The sequence below is a fragment of the Bubalus bubalis genome, chromosome 16 (genome assembly GCF_019923935.1).
Source record: "Bubalus bubalis isolate 160015118507 breed Murrah chromosome 16, NDDB_SH_1, whole genome shotgun sequence".
Classification (NCBI taxonomy): domain Eukaryota; kingdom Metazoa; phylum Chordata; class Mammalia; order Artiodactyla; family Bovidae; genus Bubalus; species Bubalus bubalis.
Window position 1 is genome coordinate 5,831,875 of NC_059172.1, and position 16,861 is coordinate 5,848,735.

A 16,861-nucleotide genomic window follows, 5' to 3' on the forward strand; every position below is an offset into this window, starting at 1 on the left:
CGGACATGACTGAGTGACTTCACTTTCACTTTTTACTTTCATGCATTGGAGAAGGAAATAGCAACCCACTCCAGTGTTCTTGCCTGGAGAATCCCAGGGATGGGGGAGCCTGGTGGGCTGCCATCTCTGGGGTCGCACAGAGTAGGACACGACTGAAGCAACTTAGCAGCAGCAGCAGGCTCTCAAAAAAGATCAATCTCAAAAACTTGGGTTTTGTTGTTGTTGTTGCTAAATTTCAGTCTTTTATTCCAGATTCTTTCAAATTAAATAGAGAAATATAGTTTAAATATGAGATGGTCGGATGGCTTCACTGACTCAAAGGACATGAGTCTGAGCAAACTCAGGGAGATGTTGAAGGACAGGGAAGCCTGACATGCTATAGTCAATGAGGTTGCAAAGTCAGACATGGCTGAGTGACTAAACAGCAACAAAATATGGCCACTCTGTATAGCATGGAAAGTCTCATCCTCTTTGAAGTGACTTCAGCCATCAGTAAGCAGAACTTTCTAAATTACAGTCAAAATAATCATGAAGGCAGTTTGGGGATTGTAAAAACAGCTCAGGTAACATTCATCATTGACTCAGTTACCACAACTAGAGAGGCTGAAAAAAATTCCCTTGTGTTTCCTTCTTTTATTGTTGAAGTTGAAGGGAGAGGGAGCGAAATTCCATAGGGAATGGTAGTTCATCAAATCTTTGAGTCTCCTGTGAGTGCAAAAACCATTTCATCATATTTCCTCTGGGAGAAGAAGTGATGACTCTGAAACTTAAATACTTTCTGCAAATAGAAGCAAAAGTGGGATGAGCAGATGGCTCAGGGAGAGCAGGGGGGTGATTGCTCATCTTGGGCTTCTTCTCAGAATATTTGTTCAGCATAACTCAGTAAGAGAAAAGGAGGCATTGGACCTCTCCCCAAAGGTAGAAAACAAACAAACAAACACAAAACCACACAAGTTAGTCCCATGTCAGCGTGTTTGGGGCTAAAAAGAAATATAACCTGTTCAGAGTGGAGTGTTATGCTACTAAGTGCTCCTTTGGGCATGGATTTCCTTGGCATCAGGTCCATGCCATCTTAAAGTTTACAAAGGAGATATAGACCATGGGTTTGACTTTTAAATGTCTCACTGTAAGTCAGAATTTAAACTGCTAGAATTGGAAAGCTCCATAGAGTTTGCATTCTCGCCCCCATTCATTTTGCAGATAAGAAAGCTGTATCTCACAGCAATTCATCAAGTTCAAACAATTAATTTAGTTGATGGGGTTATCACTATCAATCACACCAAGATTTAGCTTATTATGAATGTATGCATACTGTGTGCTAAGTCACTTCAGTCATGTTTGACTCTCTGTGACCCCATGGACTGCATCCTGCCAGGCTCCTCTGTCCAAGGGATTCTCTAGGAAAGAATACTGGAGTGGATTGCCATGCCCTCCTCTAGGGGATCTTCCAGACCCAGGAATTGAACCCGGGTCTCTTACATCTACCTGCATTGACAGGCAGGTTCTTTACCACTAGCACCACCTGGGAAGCCCATTATGAATGACCACACTCCAATGAAAGATGCACTATACTTCTCTACTTTCTTGTCTTTCTTGAGCCAATAAACCAAATAAAGTAGATTCAGTCTGACTTCTTTCAGGTTTACATAGAGGGTGCTACTTATTTCTAAGTTCATATTTTGGTTTAGTTTGGTTTACTCTTGCCCATTCCCTTCTTAGAATTCTTCAATGGGCCAGTTTTCCATAAAAACAGAGAAAAAGTTTACCAACACATGCTCCAGTGTGTCCATAGAGATGAATAACACTTTCCCTATTCTCGCAAGAGAGGAATCCTTGAATCTTAACTCTGAGTTGAAGAGTTGAAGCTGTTGGCTAGGCAATAAAATCGTCCAAAAACACAGCAGTGTCTTCATCCTTGTTATGCTCCATGCCAAAATCCTGGGTGCTTCTGAAGATCAGAGAAACCAGAGAACTAATTCCATGCCCATGAATAATAGGCAAGACAGGAAAGAAAGAAAGGTGGGCACAAAAGTAAAGGTCTATAACCTCCATCAAATCACATAAACACAGAAGATGACAAAGTGAAGTAGATTCTAGAGTCTGAGCCAGCTCTGCTACTTACTGGCTCTTGATTGTACAGAAGCTACTTAGTATCTAGCTTTGCTCTTTTCAGATGTAAGATGGAGATAACATTGGAACCTACTTCATAGAGCTGTGATGAGGATGAAATTACATAATGTGTGGATGAAAGGAAAATTCTGGCATACAGTTAGCATTCTGGCCTTTTAAAAATTATCATTTTTCACTGCTTTAATCTTGTATTGCTCACCCTCTGCTCCAAGTGTTTCACTTTCTGTGTATGTGTGTGTGTGTGTGTGTGTGTGTGTGTGTGGAGAGTAGGGTGGCATGATGTGTTATGTCCTGAGACCCTGGGATCTTTTTGTGTGTGTTTGTGTGCCTATATGCAATGAGAGTGAATGTTTGCTGTCTGCTTTGTTTTAGAAAGAAGGGGCATGCAAAACTATTCTTTACTAATTAATTAGGTATATATTCACAACAATCAGGTCAAACATTTGGTACTATGTGGTAAATGACCTCAGAACGCCAAGGTTTTTGGAGAAGATTATTTGCCATCCCTAACATGCTAACATCTTCTCCTATGTTGACTGAGTTCCTGCAGGAAACCCATGGCCATCACCTTCACCAAAGTCATTTGATTTGCCCTGTGGATTACTGAATCTAATTACTGGGAGGATTTTTAAGAATCACCTCAAACAATAAGCCAAATCCACACACACATAAAATTGAAAAGGTGGATAAAGAAAACCACTCAATGGTGACTGAGTTTATCTTTATGGGCATCACTCAAGACCCTCAGCTGCAGGTCATCTTTTTTGTGATCTTCCTCTTGGTCTACCTGGCCAATGTAGTGGGGAATGTTGGGATGATTATCCTGATCATAACAGACACTCAGCTTCACACATCCACATATTTTTTCCTCTGCAACCTCTCTTTTGTCGACCTGAGCTACTCCTCAGCCATTGCCTCCAGGATGCTGGCTGACTTCCTAACAAAGCACAAAGTCATCTCTTTCTCCAGCTGTGCCATCCAGTTTGCGTTCTTCATAGGCTTTGTGGATGCCGAGTGCTATGTCCTGGCTGCCATGGCCTACGACCGCTTTGTGGCCATCTGTCAACCCCTCCGCTACAGCGCTCTCATGTCCAAGCAAGTCTGCTTGGCTCTCATGCTGGGCTCCTACCTGGCTGGCTTGGTGAGTTTAGTCTCCCACACTGCCCTCATTTTCAGTCTGAGTTACTGTGGTTTCAACATCCTCAACCACTTCTTCTGTGAAATCCCACCACTCTTAGCCCTCTCTTGCTCAGACACCTACATCAGCGAGATCTTGCTCTTCAGTCTCTGTGTCTTCATTGAATTCAGCACCATCCTCATCATCTTTATCTCCTATGCCTTCATCCTCATCACAATTATCAGAATGCACTCAGCTGAAGGCCGCCTTAAGGCTTTCTCCACCTGCGGGTCTTACCTCACTGGTGTCACACTTTTTTATGGTACAGTCATGTTTATGTACCTGAGGCCAACATCCAGCTACTCCCTGGATCAAGACAAATGGGCCTCCGTGTTCTACAGTGTTATCATCCCCATGTTGAATCCCTTGATCTACAGTTTACGGAACAAGGATGTGAAGGCTGCTCTCAAGAAAATAATTGGAAAGAAACCTCAATAATATTAATCACAAAAATGAAAAAAAAAATATTAACACAGGTAAATAATAGTGGTAGAAGGATGTGGCAGGAAATTAAAAAAAAAATTCTAGTAACTTTCTCATAAGCCCTACAACTTACCAACTATTAGCTGAGTCAATCTTCTATTTTTTTTTTTTTTCATTGAGGTATAGTTGATGTGCCATTTTGAATAAGTTTCCATGTACAGCATACTGATTCAAAATTTTTAAAGGTTATGCTTCACTTATAGTTATTATAAAATACTGCCTATGTTCCTTGTACTGTACAATATATTCTTGTAGCTTATTTATTTTTTATGTTTGCTATATTGACTAGTTTGTTTTGTTTTGTTAGATTCCACATATAAGAGATATCATGCAATATTTGTCTTTCTCTGTCTGACTTAATTCACTAAGCATTATATCCTCCAAGTCAATCCTAAATTCCTAAGATTTTCAGTAATCTTTAACTCTATGATCTGAAGAAAAAATAAACTAATATTTTTGAAAGTCAAGCTGAGAAAGATGCATTAGGTTTTTTCTTTTTTAAAAAAATTCTTATTGGAAGATAGATCATTTTCAATGTTGTATTAGTTTCAGGTGTACATTAAAATGAATCTGATATACATACATCCTCTCTTTTTTAGATTCTTTTCCCATATAGGTCATTAGAGAGTATTGAGTATACTTCCCTATGCTATCCAGTAGGTCCTTGCTAACTATCTATTTTATATATTGTAGTGTGTATGTCCGGAGAAGACAATGGCAACCCACTCCAGTACTCTTGCCTGGAAAATCCCATGGATGGAGCAGCCTGGTAGGCTGCAGTCCATGGGGTCGTGAAGAATCGGACACAACTGATCAACTTCACTTTCACTTTTCACTTTCATGTGTTGGAGAAGGACATGGCAACCCACTCCAGTACTCTTGCCTGGAAAATACCAGGGACAGAGGAGCCTGGTGGGATGCCATCTATGGGGTCGCACAGAGTCGGACACGACTGAAGTGACTTAGCAGCAGCAGTGTGTATGGCAATCCCAATCTTCCAATTTATCCCCCCCTCACATTACCTGCTGACATACATATTTTTTTGTTTGTTCCTAGTTTTGAAATTGGCTCACAGGTTGATTCGAAATGGAGACAGGACATGAAAGAGGAAATAACCAATCGCTCTAAAGAATATTTTTTTCAGAGTCATGAAGAATGATAGATTCAAATGTTGAAAATTTCTCTACTGTGAAAGGAAGTCAGAGAAAACTTATCTAAATACATGAGGGATGGGGCTGATGTGAAGGATGACTTAACTCATCCCAGGATCCTTTCACTCATATATTCAGCAAAACCTTATAAATGCCAGATATATACCTCTGGAGGATACAAACATGAGACACACATGTGCCAAGGACAGGGATTTTCTGTGCTTCCAGAGAGAGTTTACCGTGTTTTCTCTCTGAAACTCCTGCCACCAAGAAAATCAGGAGCTATGCAAAGGGAAAGATTAAGGACAGGAGGAGAAGTGGGTGACAGAGTGAGATGGTTGCATGGCATCATCAACCCAATGGACATAAGTTTGAGTAAACTCTGTTAGACAGTGGACAGGGAGGCCTGACACACTGCAGTCCATGGGGTTGCAAAGGGTTGGACACGACTGAGCAACTAAACAACAATGCAAAGCCCAAGAATAAGAGCTGGAGACTCAGGCTCTTCTAACTAGGTTTGTGAATATTGACAAGACTCTTTTCTTTTTTTTTTTCCTGTCCTCAGTTTTCCCTGATGCCAAGTGGTTGGTTTCACCTAATAATTACTGGTACCCTATGGTCTCTTCTTCCTAAAATTGAAAGGGGTAGGCATCTGAGTTTGGTCAACTTCACATATTTACATCCTTTCAGTCCTCAAAGAAGCTCTAGGATACAGTTTGGATCAATCCCTAAGGCTAATTTTAGCAAGACTGTAATGTCTATAGGACTGGCTGTCCAGCTCTCATCCTTAATTTCCCCTCTGCCTTCCTTTCCCTCTCTTCCAATTGCACGTAAACTCTAGCCTCTTGGGGTGCCAGGAGTCTTCATGTTTTCCACCATCATCCCAAGGCCCTTATCAAAGAATAGTTCCATTAACCCTGACATATCAATGACTGACGATAGAGAAGGATATAACTTCTCTTTGTGTGTTCTCAATGTTATGGTGTGTGTGCACACATGTGTCCAATTCTTTGTGATTCCATGGCTGTAGCCCTCCAGGTTCCTCTGTCCATGGAGTTATCTCAGCAACAATACTGTAGTGTGTTGACATTTCCTACTCCATGGGATCTTCTTAAAACAGGGATCAAACCCCCATCTCTTGCATCTCCTACATTGGCAGGCAGATTCTTTTTTACCACTGTGCCACCTGGGAAGTGGAGAAGGAAATGGCAACCCATTCCAGTATTCTTGCTTGGAGAAGTCCATGGACAGAGGAGCCTGGTGGCTATAGTCCATGGGGGTCACAACTGAGTGACTGAGCACCTGGGAAGCCTACAAATCTTGAATTAGAAAGCAAGAGTGCTAGTATCAGGATAGGGTAAAGACAGAGACTGGGATCTAAGGACACCTAAGTTTTTCTCAGGTATGTTGAAATTCCATCACATCATCCATTTTAAATACTTGCACTGTTTCTATCTCAGCCCTTCATCCAATCCAATATAGTGAAAGGTCAGGGAAACACAATGGTTGCCTTAAAGTATAGAGCATCCACACTCATCATGAAAAGCATCAGAGACCCTTAGGGATAGAAGCTTCAGAATTTACCAGTCATTCTAATGAGTGTCATTATATATGAGTTGAAATTGATCTGGTTCAAAATCACTCAATCCCAACATGAGTTCTTAAAATATCACTGATGTCACATTATGGAGGAAACTACAGGGGTTAATAGACAGATGTAGAGTTGGGAGAAGGAAATGGCAACCCACTGTATGCTTGCCTGGAGAACCATACGGACAGAGGAGCAATAATCCAATGAATAATCCTATATGCTATGTGAAAAATAAGAAAATGGGATTTCCTTTCCCACTAACTACAAACCAAGTAGTATATGTCATAATTTTTAAAAAAGAAAAGAATAGTAAACAAGAAAGAAAACAAGACCGAGAGCTGACTGTGGCTCAGATCATGAACTCCTTATTGCCAAATTCAGACTGAAATTGAAGAAAGTAGGGAAAACCACTAGACCATTCAGGTATGAGCTAAATCAAATCCCTTATGACTATACAGTAGAAGTGAGAAATAGATTTAAGGGACTAGATTTGATAGATAGAGTGCCTGATGAACTATGAACGGAGGTTCGTCACATTGTACAGGAGACAGGGATCAAGGCCATCCCCATGGAAAATAAATGCAAAAAAGCAAAATGGCTGTCTGGGGAGGCCTTACAAATAGCTATGAAAAGAATAGAAATGAAAAGCAAAGAAGAAAAAGAAAGATATAAGCACCTGAATGCAAAGTTCCAAAGAATAGCAAGAAGAGATAAGAAAGCCCTTCTCAGTGATCAATGCAAAGAAATAGAGGAAAACAACAGAATGGGAAAGACTAGAGATCTCTTCAAGAAAATTAGAGATAGAAAGGGAATATTTCATGCAAAGATGAGCTCAATAAAGGACAGAAATGGTATGGACCTAACAGAAGCTGCAGATATTAAGAAGAGGTGGCAAGAATACACAGAAGAACTGTACAAAAAAGATCTTCATGACCAAGATAATCACAATGGTATGATCACTCACCTAGAACCAGACATCCTGGAATGTAAGTCAAGTGGGCCTTAGAAAGCATCACTACGAACAAAGCTATTGGAGGTGATGGAATTCCATTTAAGCTATTTAAAATCCTGAAAGATGATGCTGTGACAGTGTTGCACTCAATATGCCAGCAAAATTGGAAAACTCAGCAGTGGCCACAGGACTGGAAAAGGTCAGTTTTCATTCCAATCCTAAAGATGGGCAATGCCAAAGAATGCTCAAACTACCACACAATTGCACTCATCTCACATGCTAGTAAAATAATTCTCAAAATTCTCCAAGCCAGGATTCAGCAATACATGAAGCGTGAACTTCCAGATGTTGAAGCTGGTTTTAGAAAAAGCAGAGGAACCAGAGATCAAATTGCCAACATCTTCTGGATAATCAAAATAGCAAGAGTTCCATAAAAACAGCTCTTTCTGCTTTATTGACTATGCCAAAGCCTTTGAGTGTGTGGATCACAATAAACTGTGGAAAATTCTGAAAGAAATGGGAATACCAGACCTCTTGACCTCCCTCTTGAGAAATTTGTGTGCAAGTCAGGAAGCAACAGTTAGAACTGGACATGGAACAACAGACTGGTTCCAAATAGGAAAAGGAGTACGTCAAGGCTGTATATTGTCACCCTGATTATTTAACTTATATGCAGAGTACATCATGAGAAATGCTGGTCTGGAAGAAGCACAAGCTGGAATCAAGATTGCTGGGAGAAATATCAATAACCTCAGATATGCAGATGACACCACCCTTATGGCCAAAAGTGAAGAGGAACTAAGAAGCCTCTTGATGCAATTAAAAGAGGAGAGTGAAAAAGTTGGCTTAAAGCTCAACATTCAGAAAATGAAGATCATGGCATCTGGTCCCATCACTTCATGGGAAATAGATGGGGAAACAGTGGAAACAGTGTCAGACTTGATTTTTTGAGCGCCAAAATCACTGCGGATGGTGATTGCAGCCATGAAATTAAAAGACGCTTACTCCTTGGAAGGAAAGATATGACCAACTTGGACAGCATATTCAAAAGCAGAGATATTACTTTGCCAACAAAGGTCTGTCTAGTCAAGGCTATGGTTTTTCCAGGAGTCATGTATGAATGTGAGAGTTAGACTGTGAAGAAAGCTGAGCACTGAAGAATTGATGCTTCTGAACTGTGGTGTTGGAGAAGACTCTTGAGAGTCCCTTGGACTGCAAGGAGATCCAACCAGTCCATCCTAAAGGAGATCAGTCCTGGGATTTCTTTGGAAGGACTGATGCTAAAGCTGAAACTCCAGTACTTTGGCCACCTCATGCGAAGAGTTGACTCATTGGAAAAGACTCTGATGCTGGGAGGGATTGGGGGCAGGAAGAGAAGGGGACTACAGAGGATGAGATGGCTGGATTGTATCACCAACTCGATGGACATGAGTTTGGGTGAACTCCAGGAGTTGGTGATGGACAGGGAGACCTGGCGTGCTGCAATTCATGGGGCCACAAAGAGTCGGACACAACTGATAGACTGAACTGAACTGTGTAGCTTCACCACCGTAAAGATCTCTGAATATCATTTCTATGTCTCAAATCAATATTCAGTGACTTTAATATTAAAGGACTATCTTTTTTTTTTCTCTTTCTTAATTGATAGTTGTATCCAGTGAGTAAATGAATCACTTTAAATTTCTTTAGGTTCCTACAACAATGAATAGTGGTAAGCATTATTCCAATTTTAAAGAGGATAAAACCAAAATTCAGAAAGATCAATAAACTTGTCAAGTGTAAGTAATAGAGTCAAAAGTTGATCCAAGGGCTCTGCTTTCCACTCTGACCAATGGCAAATATTCAGGCTTTTTGAAAATAGTATTTGAGTATAGCCCTCATATAGGTTCTGCTATTTCTTTCTGTTTTAAGACTTTGGACAACTTAATAAGTCTATATAAGCCTTCATTTCTTTACCTACTAAATGGGAATAATAATGCTTACATTTTAGCATTTGTCCAATAATATGCAGTGATCTTTATTAAAAATCTGTTCCAAAATTATTGAATAAACATAAACTCCTCCTATTTTTGCTTCATTTATATCTTAACTGCAAAAAATATCACTGTAACTGTGATGCAGTTAAATGAGGAAACTAAGTTTTTTCCATGTAAGTGGTGGTTGAAGCATTATATCAACTTATAATAAAAAGAGAAAAGTGGATAGATGTCGGATCACCTTAGTCTTTGTCAGTCCCACCAATAATCATGTCAGATAAATCCTGCAATGTCTCTGTACTTCAGTCTTTTCAACAGTAAAATGAAGGCATTCTTTACACTTCACCTATCCTATGAGTTTGCTCAAATAAGTATACATAAATATCTGGTGCTTAAAAAGACTTGAATTATCTTTCATACATTAAAAACTTAATCCAGCAATACAATCGTAATAAAGGTAAGTATTTTGATTTTGATCATATTATCTACAATAGACTACAAAGACCTTTTGAATGGCTATTCCCATTAATCAACAAAGAACTGGTAAACACCATACTAAAAGCAAGTAAAGGCAAAACGGATGCAGAAGTGGTTAATACAGATGTCAGAGTGAGATAAAGCTGAGGCTAAATTCAGCTTCTCTACTCTCAAGCTATAAAAGCTCAGGTTAGATTGTTTTTTTAACAATTGGTGCTTAAATCTATCTATCTATCTGTCTATCATTTCTGACTTCACCTAGTTGACATTCAGTTCAGTTCAGTGGCTCAGTCGTGTCCGATTCTGTGAGATGCCATGGACTGTAGCCTGCCAGGTTCCTCTGTTCATGGGATTCTCCAGGCAAAAATACTGGAGTGGGTTTCCTTGCCCTCCTCCAAGGGATCTTTCCAACCCAGGGATCGAACCTATGTCTCTTACACTTCTGCAACTTTACCACTAGTGCCACTTGGGAAGCCCCTTAGAGCGGATACTAGGCATAATTAGGGTCTAAGATTCCTCATCCTATCCCATGGTTGCCCCTATTCCCTAACATGGAAACTGTAAAAGTGCCAAAGTCCTTTGCTTAGTAGTCTAAGTCCTCTTCCTTAAACCACTTCTCTGATATTGTTTCTCCCTGCTTGTTTTGTGCACAAATTCTCCTATAAAGTTATTTCTTGAATGGCCTTCACATTTTTCTACCTCTGTATTCTTCCCAGCTTTCTACTCCTTCCGTCTCTACCTCCTGCTTCTCTAATAGTCTGAACTCCACGTCTTGTAATATTCAAACTTGTCTCTTCCTTCAAGGATCACTCTCTCAAAAGCCCTCATTCTCTGATCTACTGAAAAGCTAAAAATCCTACTCTTCTGAATAGCAAATCCTTTCACTGATAAGTTGCACTTGTGGATGTGATAGTTATGCACATATGTGTATAAATGCCTTGAAACACAGACACTATATAAGATGTACCTGGGTGTTGCCATGGCAATAGAAACCTCATAATGAACACTGAGAAACGTTTATGAAAAGAAAGGAGTGAGTTGACATATTTGATGCCTGCTGCTGCTGTTGCTGCTAAGTTGCTTTAGTCGTGTCCAACTTTGCGACCCCATAGACTGCAGCCCACCAGGCTCCCCCATCCCTGGGATTCTCCAGGCAAGAGTACTGGAGTGGTGTGCCAGTGCATTCTCCGATTTGATGCCTCAGATCTGATCTGATCAGATCAGATCAGTTGCTCAGTCGTGTCCGACTCTTTGCGACCCCATGAATCGCAGCACGCCAGGCCTCCCTGTCCAACACAAACTCCCGGAGTTCACTCAGACTCACGTGCATCAAGTCAGTGATGCCATCCAGCCATCTCATCCTCTGCCATCCCCTTCTCCTCCTGCCCCCAATACCAGCATCAGAGTGTTTTCCATTGAGTCAACTCTTCACGTGAGGTGGCCAACATACTGGAGTTTCAGCTTTAGCATCATTCCTTCCAAAGAAATCCCAGGGCTTGTTTCCTTCAGAATGGACTACTTGGATCTCCTTGCAGTCCAAGGGACTCTCAAGAGTCTTCTCCAACACCACAGTTCAAAAGCATCAATTCTTCGGCGCTCAGCCTTCTTCACTGTCCAACTCTCACATCCATACATGACCACTGGAAAAACCATAGCCTTGACTAGACGAACCTTTGTTGGCAAAGTAATGTCTCTGCTTTTGAATATGCTATCTAGGTTGGTCATAACTTTCCTTCCAAGGAGTAAGCGTCTTTTAATTTAATGGCTGCAGTCACCATCTGCAGTGATTTTGGAGCCCAGAAAAATAAAGTCTGACACTGTTTCCACTGTTTCCCCATCTATTTCCCATGAAGTGGTGGGACTGGATGCCATGATCTTCGTTTTCTGAATGTTGAGCTTTAAGCCAACTTTTTAACTCTCCACTTTCACCTTCATCAAGAGGCTTTTGAGTTCCTCTTCACTTTTGGCCATAAGGGTGGTGTCATCTGCATATCTGAGGTTATTGATATTTCTCCCGGCAGTCTTGATTCCAGTTTGTGTTTCTCCCAGTCCAGCGTTTCTCATGATGTACTATGCATAGAAGTTAAATAAACAGGGTGACAATATACAGCCTTGACGCACTCCTTTCCCTATTTGGAACCAGTCTGTTGTTCCATGTCCAGTTCTAACTGTTGCTTCCTGACCTCCATACAAATTTCTCAAGAGGCAGATCAGGTGATCTGGTATTCCCATCTCTTTCAGAATTTTCCACAGTTTATTGTGATCCACACAGTCAAAGGCTTTGGTATAGTCAATAAAGCAGAAATAGATGTTTTTCTGGAACTCTCTTGCTTTTTCCATGATGCACCGGATGTTAGCAATTTGATCTCTGGTTCCTCTGCCTTTTCTAAAACCAGCTTGAACATCAGGAAGTTCACGGTTCACATATTGCTGAAGCCTGGCTTGGAGAATTTTGAGCATTACTTTACTAGCATGTGAGATGAGTGCAATTGTGCAGTAGTTTGAGCGTTCTTTGGCATTGCCTTTCTTTGGGATTGGAATGAAAACTGACCTTTTCCAGTCCTGTGGCCACTGCTGGGTTTTCCAAATTTGCTGGCATATTGAGTGCAGCACTTTCACAGCATCATCTTCAGGATTTGGATTAACTCAACTGGAATTCCATCACCTCCACTAGCTTTGTCCATAGTGACGCTTTCTAAGGCCCACTTGACTTCACATTCCAGGATGTCTGGCTCTAGGTCAATGATCACACCATCGTGATTATCTGGGTCCTGAAGATCTGTTTTGTACAGTTCTGCTGTGTATTCTTGCCATCTCTTCTTAACATCTTCGGCTTCTGTTAGGTCCATACCATTTCTGTCCTTTATCGAGCTCATCTTTGCATGGAATGTTCCTTTGGTATCTCTGATTTTCTTGAAGAGATCCCTAGTCTTTCCCATTCTGTTGTTTTCCTCTATTTCTTTGCATTGATCACTGAAGAAGGCTTTCTTATCTCTTCTTGGTATTCTTTGGAACACTGCATTCAGATGCTTATATCTTTCCTTTTCTCCTTTGCTTTTTGCTTCTCTTCTTTTCACAGCTATTTGTAAGGCCTCCCCAGACAGCCATTTTGCTTTTTTGCATTTCTTCAAACAACCAAGTACCAAAACTAAACAGCCAATTGAGGTGCTCTGAAAACAGCTGTTTTGGTATCTTTGTATTTAAGTCTACTAGATTAAATGTTAATGAAATAAGCCTCTTCACCAGACCTGGCTCCTGGAGACAGGAATAGGAGCCCATAGTAAAATTAGTGCTATGAATGCCATCCACAGGTGACACCTGAAATTCAGCATTTTCTGCTTCATCTTAGGCATTTGCTTTGACATCCCGCCTCTTAAAAGTACAAGAAAGTGTTAGTCACTCAGTTGTGCCTGACTCTATGTGACTCTAAGGACTGTAACCCACCAGGCCCCTCTGTCCTTGGGATTCTCCAGCAGGAATACAGAAGGGGGTTGTCATGCCCTCCTCCAGGGAATCTTCCGAACCCAGGAATGGAATCCAGGTCTCCCGCATTGCAGGTGGTTTCTTTATTATCTGAGCCACCAGGGAAGCCCAAGAAAAAGGGAGTGAGCAGCCTATTCCTTCTCCCAGGGATCTACCTGGCCCAGGAATCAAACTGGAGTCTTCTGCATTGCAGGTGGATTTTTACCAGCTGAGCTACCGGGGAAACCCCTTAGAAGTACAAGTTACATTGAACTCGAATATACCTTCAAATTTCTTGCTTCTAGTCCTATGCATTGAATAAAACTAACCCACCTAGAAAACACATGCTTCTGTTTTATGTCACAAATCAGTCATTACTTCTTCTAGGACTCACTCCTGAAATCACTTTCCAGATTTTTTTCATCTGTAAATGGTATCAATAATACCTACAACATGGAGTTTCTGTAAGAACAAAGCAAGATAATATTACCATAGCCAGTTGTGCCTTTCCTTGAGAGTTTTATTTCTTTGCCTACTATCTTGAAGTATCAATTGTGTAAACTTTTACTCTCAAAAATGCCCTAATTCAGATATTAAAATATAAGAAATTCCAAAGTAGTGTATTTAAGCATTTTGGGTCTTAATTAATGGCAGCAGTTCTTTGTGCTAGAAAAGTACTGCACATGTAATTTTTCTATAACATTAAAACACATACTGTTTTTATATGAAGCCAGTGGTGCCAGTGGTGAAGAACCTGCTGCCAATGCAGGAAACACAAGAGATTCAAGTTCAACCCCTGGGTGGGGAAAAGCCCCTAGAGTAGAAAATGGCAACCCACTCCAGTACTCTTGCCTGGAAAATGTCATGGACTGAGGAGTTTGGTGGGCTTCAGTCCATGGGACCACAGTCAAACAAGTCTACTTGGTAGACTGTGAAACTTTAAGGTAGTCTCTTTTCATCCTCAAATCATATGATATAACAAGATTGAGCTGGTGTCTTCTATGTCTTTTTTGCATTGGCAAGCAGGTTCTTTACCACTAGAGACACCTGGGAAGCCCAAATGGCATATTAATGTGCTCTTAAATAGTAGAGCTGGGAAGAGAGCTAACTTCTACTGGTTCCTAGTCCAGTATTCTGAAAACAGAGACATGTACAGCATTATAGAAAATGATAAGTATGATTAGAATTGAGAAGAGCTTTGGGGAAACTCTATGAAGGTCTGGTACATGGCTGTATTCAATCTGATATTTTTGATTAAATTGATGAGTCAAGATTTAGACAGTATTGTGTTGTGAAGCATTTGTTGAAAGCCCCCCATTGCCTATGGTTTATGGTGAGCTGAACCATTGAAAATTCAAATGGGTCAAAAAGGCACTATTGATGTTTAAGTGAAGGAAAACAGCAAAGTAGATGATACCAAAGAAGCAGTTCAGCTTTCAGATGATTTTGGAATAGAGGTACTGATAACAAATAATTTGTTTCCCTGTGACTTTTCTCCTTTTCAATATTTTACAACCCTCATACTTCGTAACAGTAATGTTAAATTAATTTTATTCTCCTAAAGGACAAATATACCTATTGAGAAAGCTGGTACCCTGATGTATGATGTATGATAATAGTGTTTCTGTACCTACAGTGATTGCAATATTGTTCTTAAAATTATTATAGCATGCCCAAAAAGTGAAAACGATTTCAGAAGAAATTTTGACAGGTTTATAATACATACATTTTAAAATTATTTTTATAATAAATCTCTTCTAGAGATTAGAGATATCTAGATAGAGATAAAGAGAAGGTTGATGGCTTTTTACTTTTTTAATGAATGTATTTGTTTTTGGCTGCACAGCATGTGGGATGTCAGTTTCTCAGCCAGGGATTGAATCCATGACACCTGCATTGGAATTGCAATCTTAAATAAAAAGCCCCTGCTTTTAATTTTTTAAAACATTCTTTAAACTGGTGATGTTTCCTTTACCTGTTTAACCAGAGATAGTTCTTTTTTTGATTGTGTACAACCTTTGTATTTAATTAAAATAAATGGTTGCATTTAATTATTGGACATCTATAAAACAGAAATTACCTTCTTTTTATTTTATTCTAAATTGTGAAATAAGCAAGTGATAAAATTTTAGAAACCACTACTTCTGTGCTCAAAGGCCATCTTTAAGCTTTTTGTTTGATTGGTTTTGCTATTCTCTTAATTTAAGGAATGATTCTTTTCTAAAGATATCAGTGGTTGAAACGCTTCAAAACGCAGGAATCGTTTCCACGCGTTTGTGACACACATGTATGCCTGTCTGCTACACAGCATTCAGAAAAGCCTTTCCAAACTGGTTGTGTCATATCACGCTTCTTGATAATACTTACACATTTCTAAGGATAAACTCCTACTCCTCACCACAGTCAGTTTAGTCCTGCATGGTCAGGCTATTGTCTGCTCACCACACACCTCCTGCTTCTCACCAGTTTTCTTTATCCCCTCAGATAGAGAAAGCTGTCTCCAGTCTTTGCCCACAAACCCCCTTTACATAGAAATCTCTTCTCAATGTGACTACTTCTCCTTCCAATCTTTGTATGCAGCTTGTCTGCCACTGCCCCTTGATCAGTACTTCCCTTATTCCATTTATCATAATTTGCCGATATGTGTCCATATTATATGTATATTATAAATATTTATGTATACATAAGGAAAGGAAGTATTTCTATTTTATTTAGTGTTATGTTCTATAATCACTCAATAATACATAGTGAATGAATGAGTTTATTTATTCATTCACATTTGACCAAATCTTCTGCTTCTGACCGTTGCTATCCTCCTGTCCACACAATCATCCTAGGACCACCAGGAATTAGCCTATAGTCAATTAAAATCAGATTTATTGATCCACTATAAAGAAGAATACCACACACCAGGATTTAGGGGAAAGAGTAGGGTTAAAGTAAAAGTTAAATGAATAAATATTTGATAGATTCATTTCAAAGTGGGCTGTGTGTAATGGGGTCAAAATAAGGTCTAAGCCACAAAGTACCTGCAGGTTCTTGGTTCCTTAGGAACTAAAAAATTAAGATAGATGTGAAATGTGGCATCCAAAAACCCTTATCTGAAGTTCTGCATCAGAGTTAAAATTTGAGAATTATTCTATCAGGGCCCTTTACATACTTTATGTATAGTTAAGGTAGCAAAAGTTAAGATAATTCACCTTATTGATATGATTTAAAGAAATCACTTACAGAGAGTGTATGATTTTAGAGAAGCAAGTGTTTTCTGGGAGTAAGAAAAGAGTAGTCACTTGATAAAGGGTATTGCTTTAACACATGAAAGCTGTGGTTTGTCCTTGGGGGAGTCATGATGTTTGTTGAGTTTGCAGCTGGAATGATGTGCCTTTTATGAGTTGGCAGGGCAGATACTGACCTTCAGAGCTACTTTACAGTCCATCACTTCATATTCAGCAGTCAATCATC

General features: G+C 39.9%; 1 protein-coding gene across 1 annotated transcript; it reads left to right on the top strand.

Moving 5' to 3' along the window:
• Positions 1 to 434: 434 nt before the first annotated feature.
• LOC102397952 (olfactory receptor 1019-like) lies at positions 435 to 3,745 on the top strand. The gene is made up of 2 exons (XM_045163045.1): positions 435 to 563; positions 2,813 to 3,745. Exons 1-2 carry the CDS (start codon positions 435 to 437, stop codon positions 3,743 to 3,745), a joined length of 1,062 nt encoding a protein of 353 aa, XP_045018980.1.
• Positions 3,746 to 16,861: the final 13,116 nt, after the last annotated feature.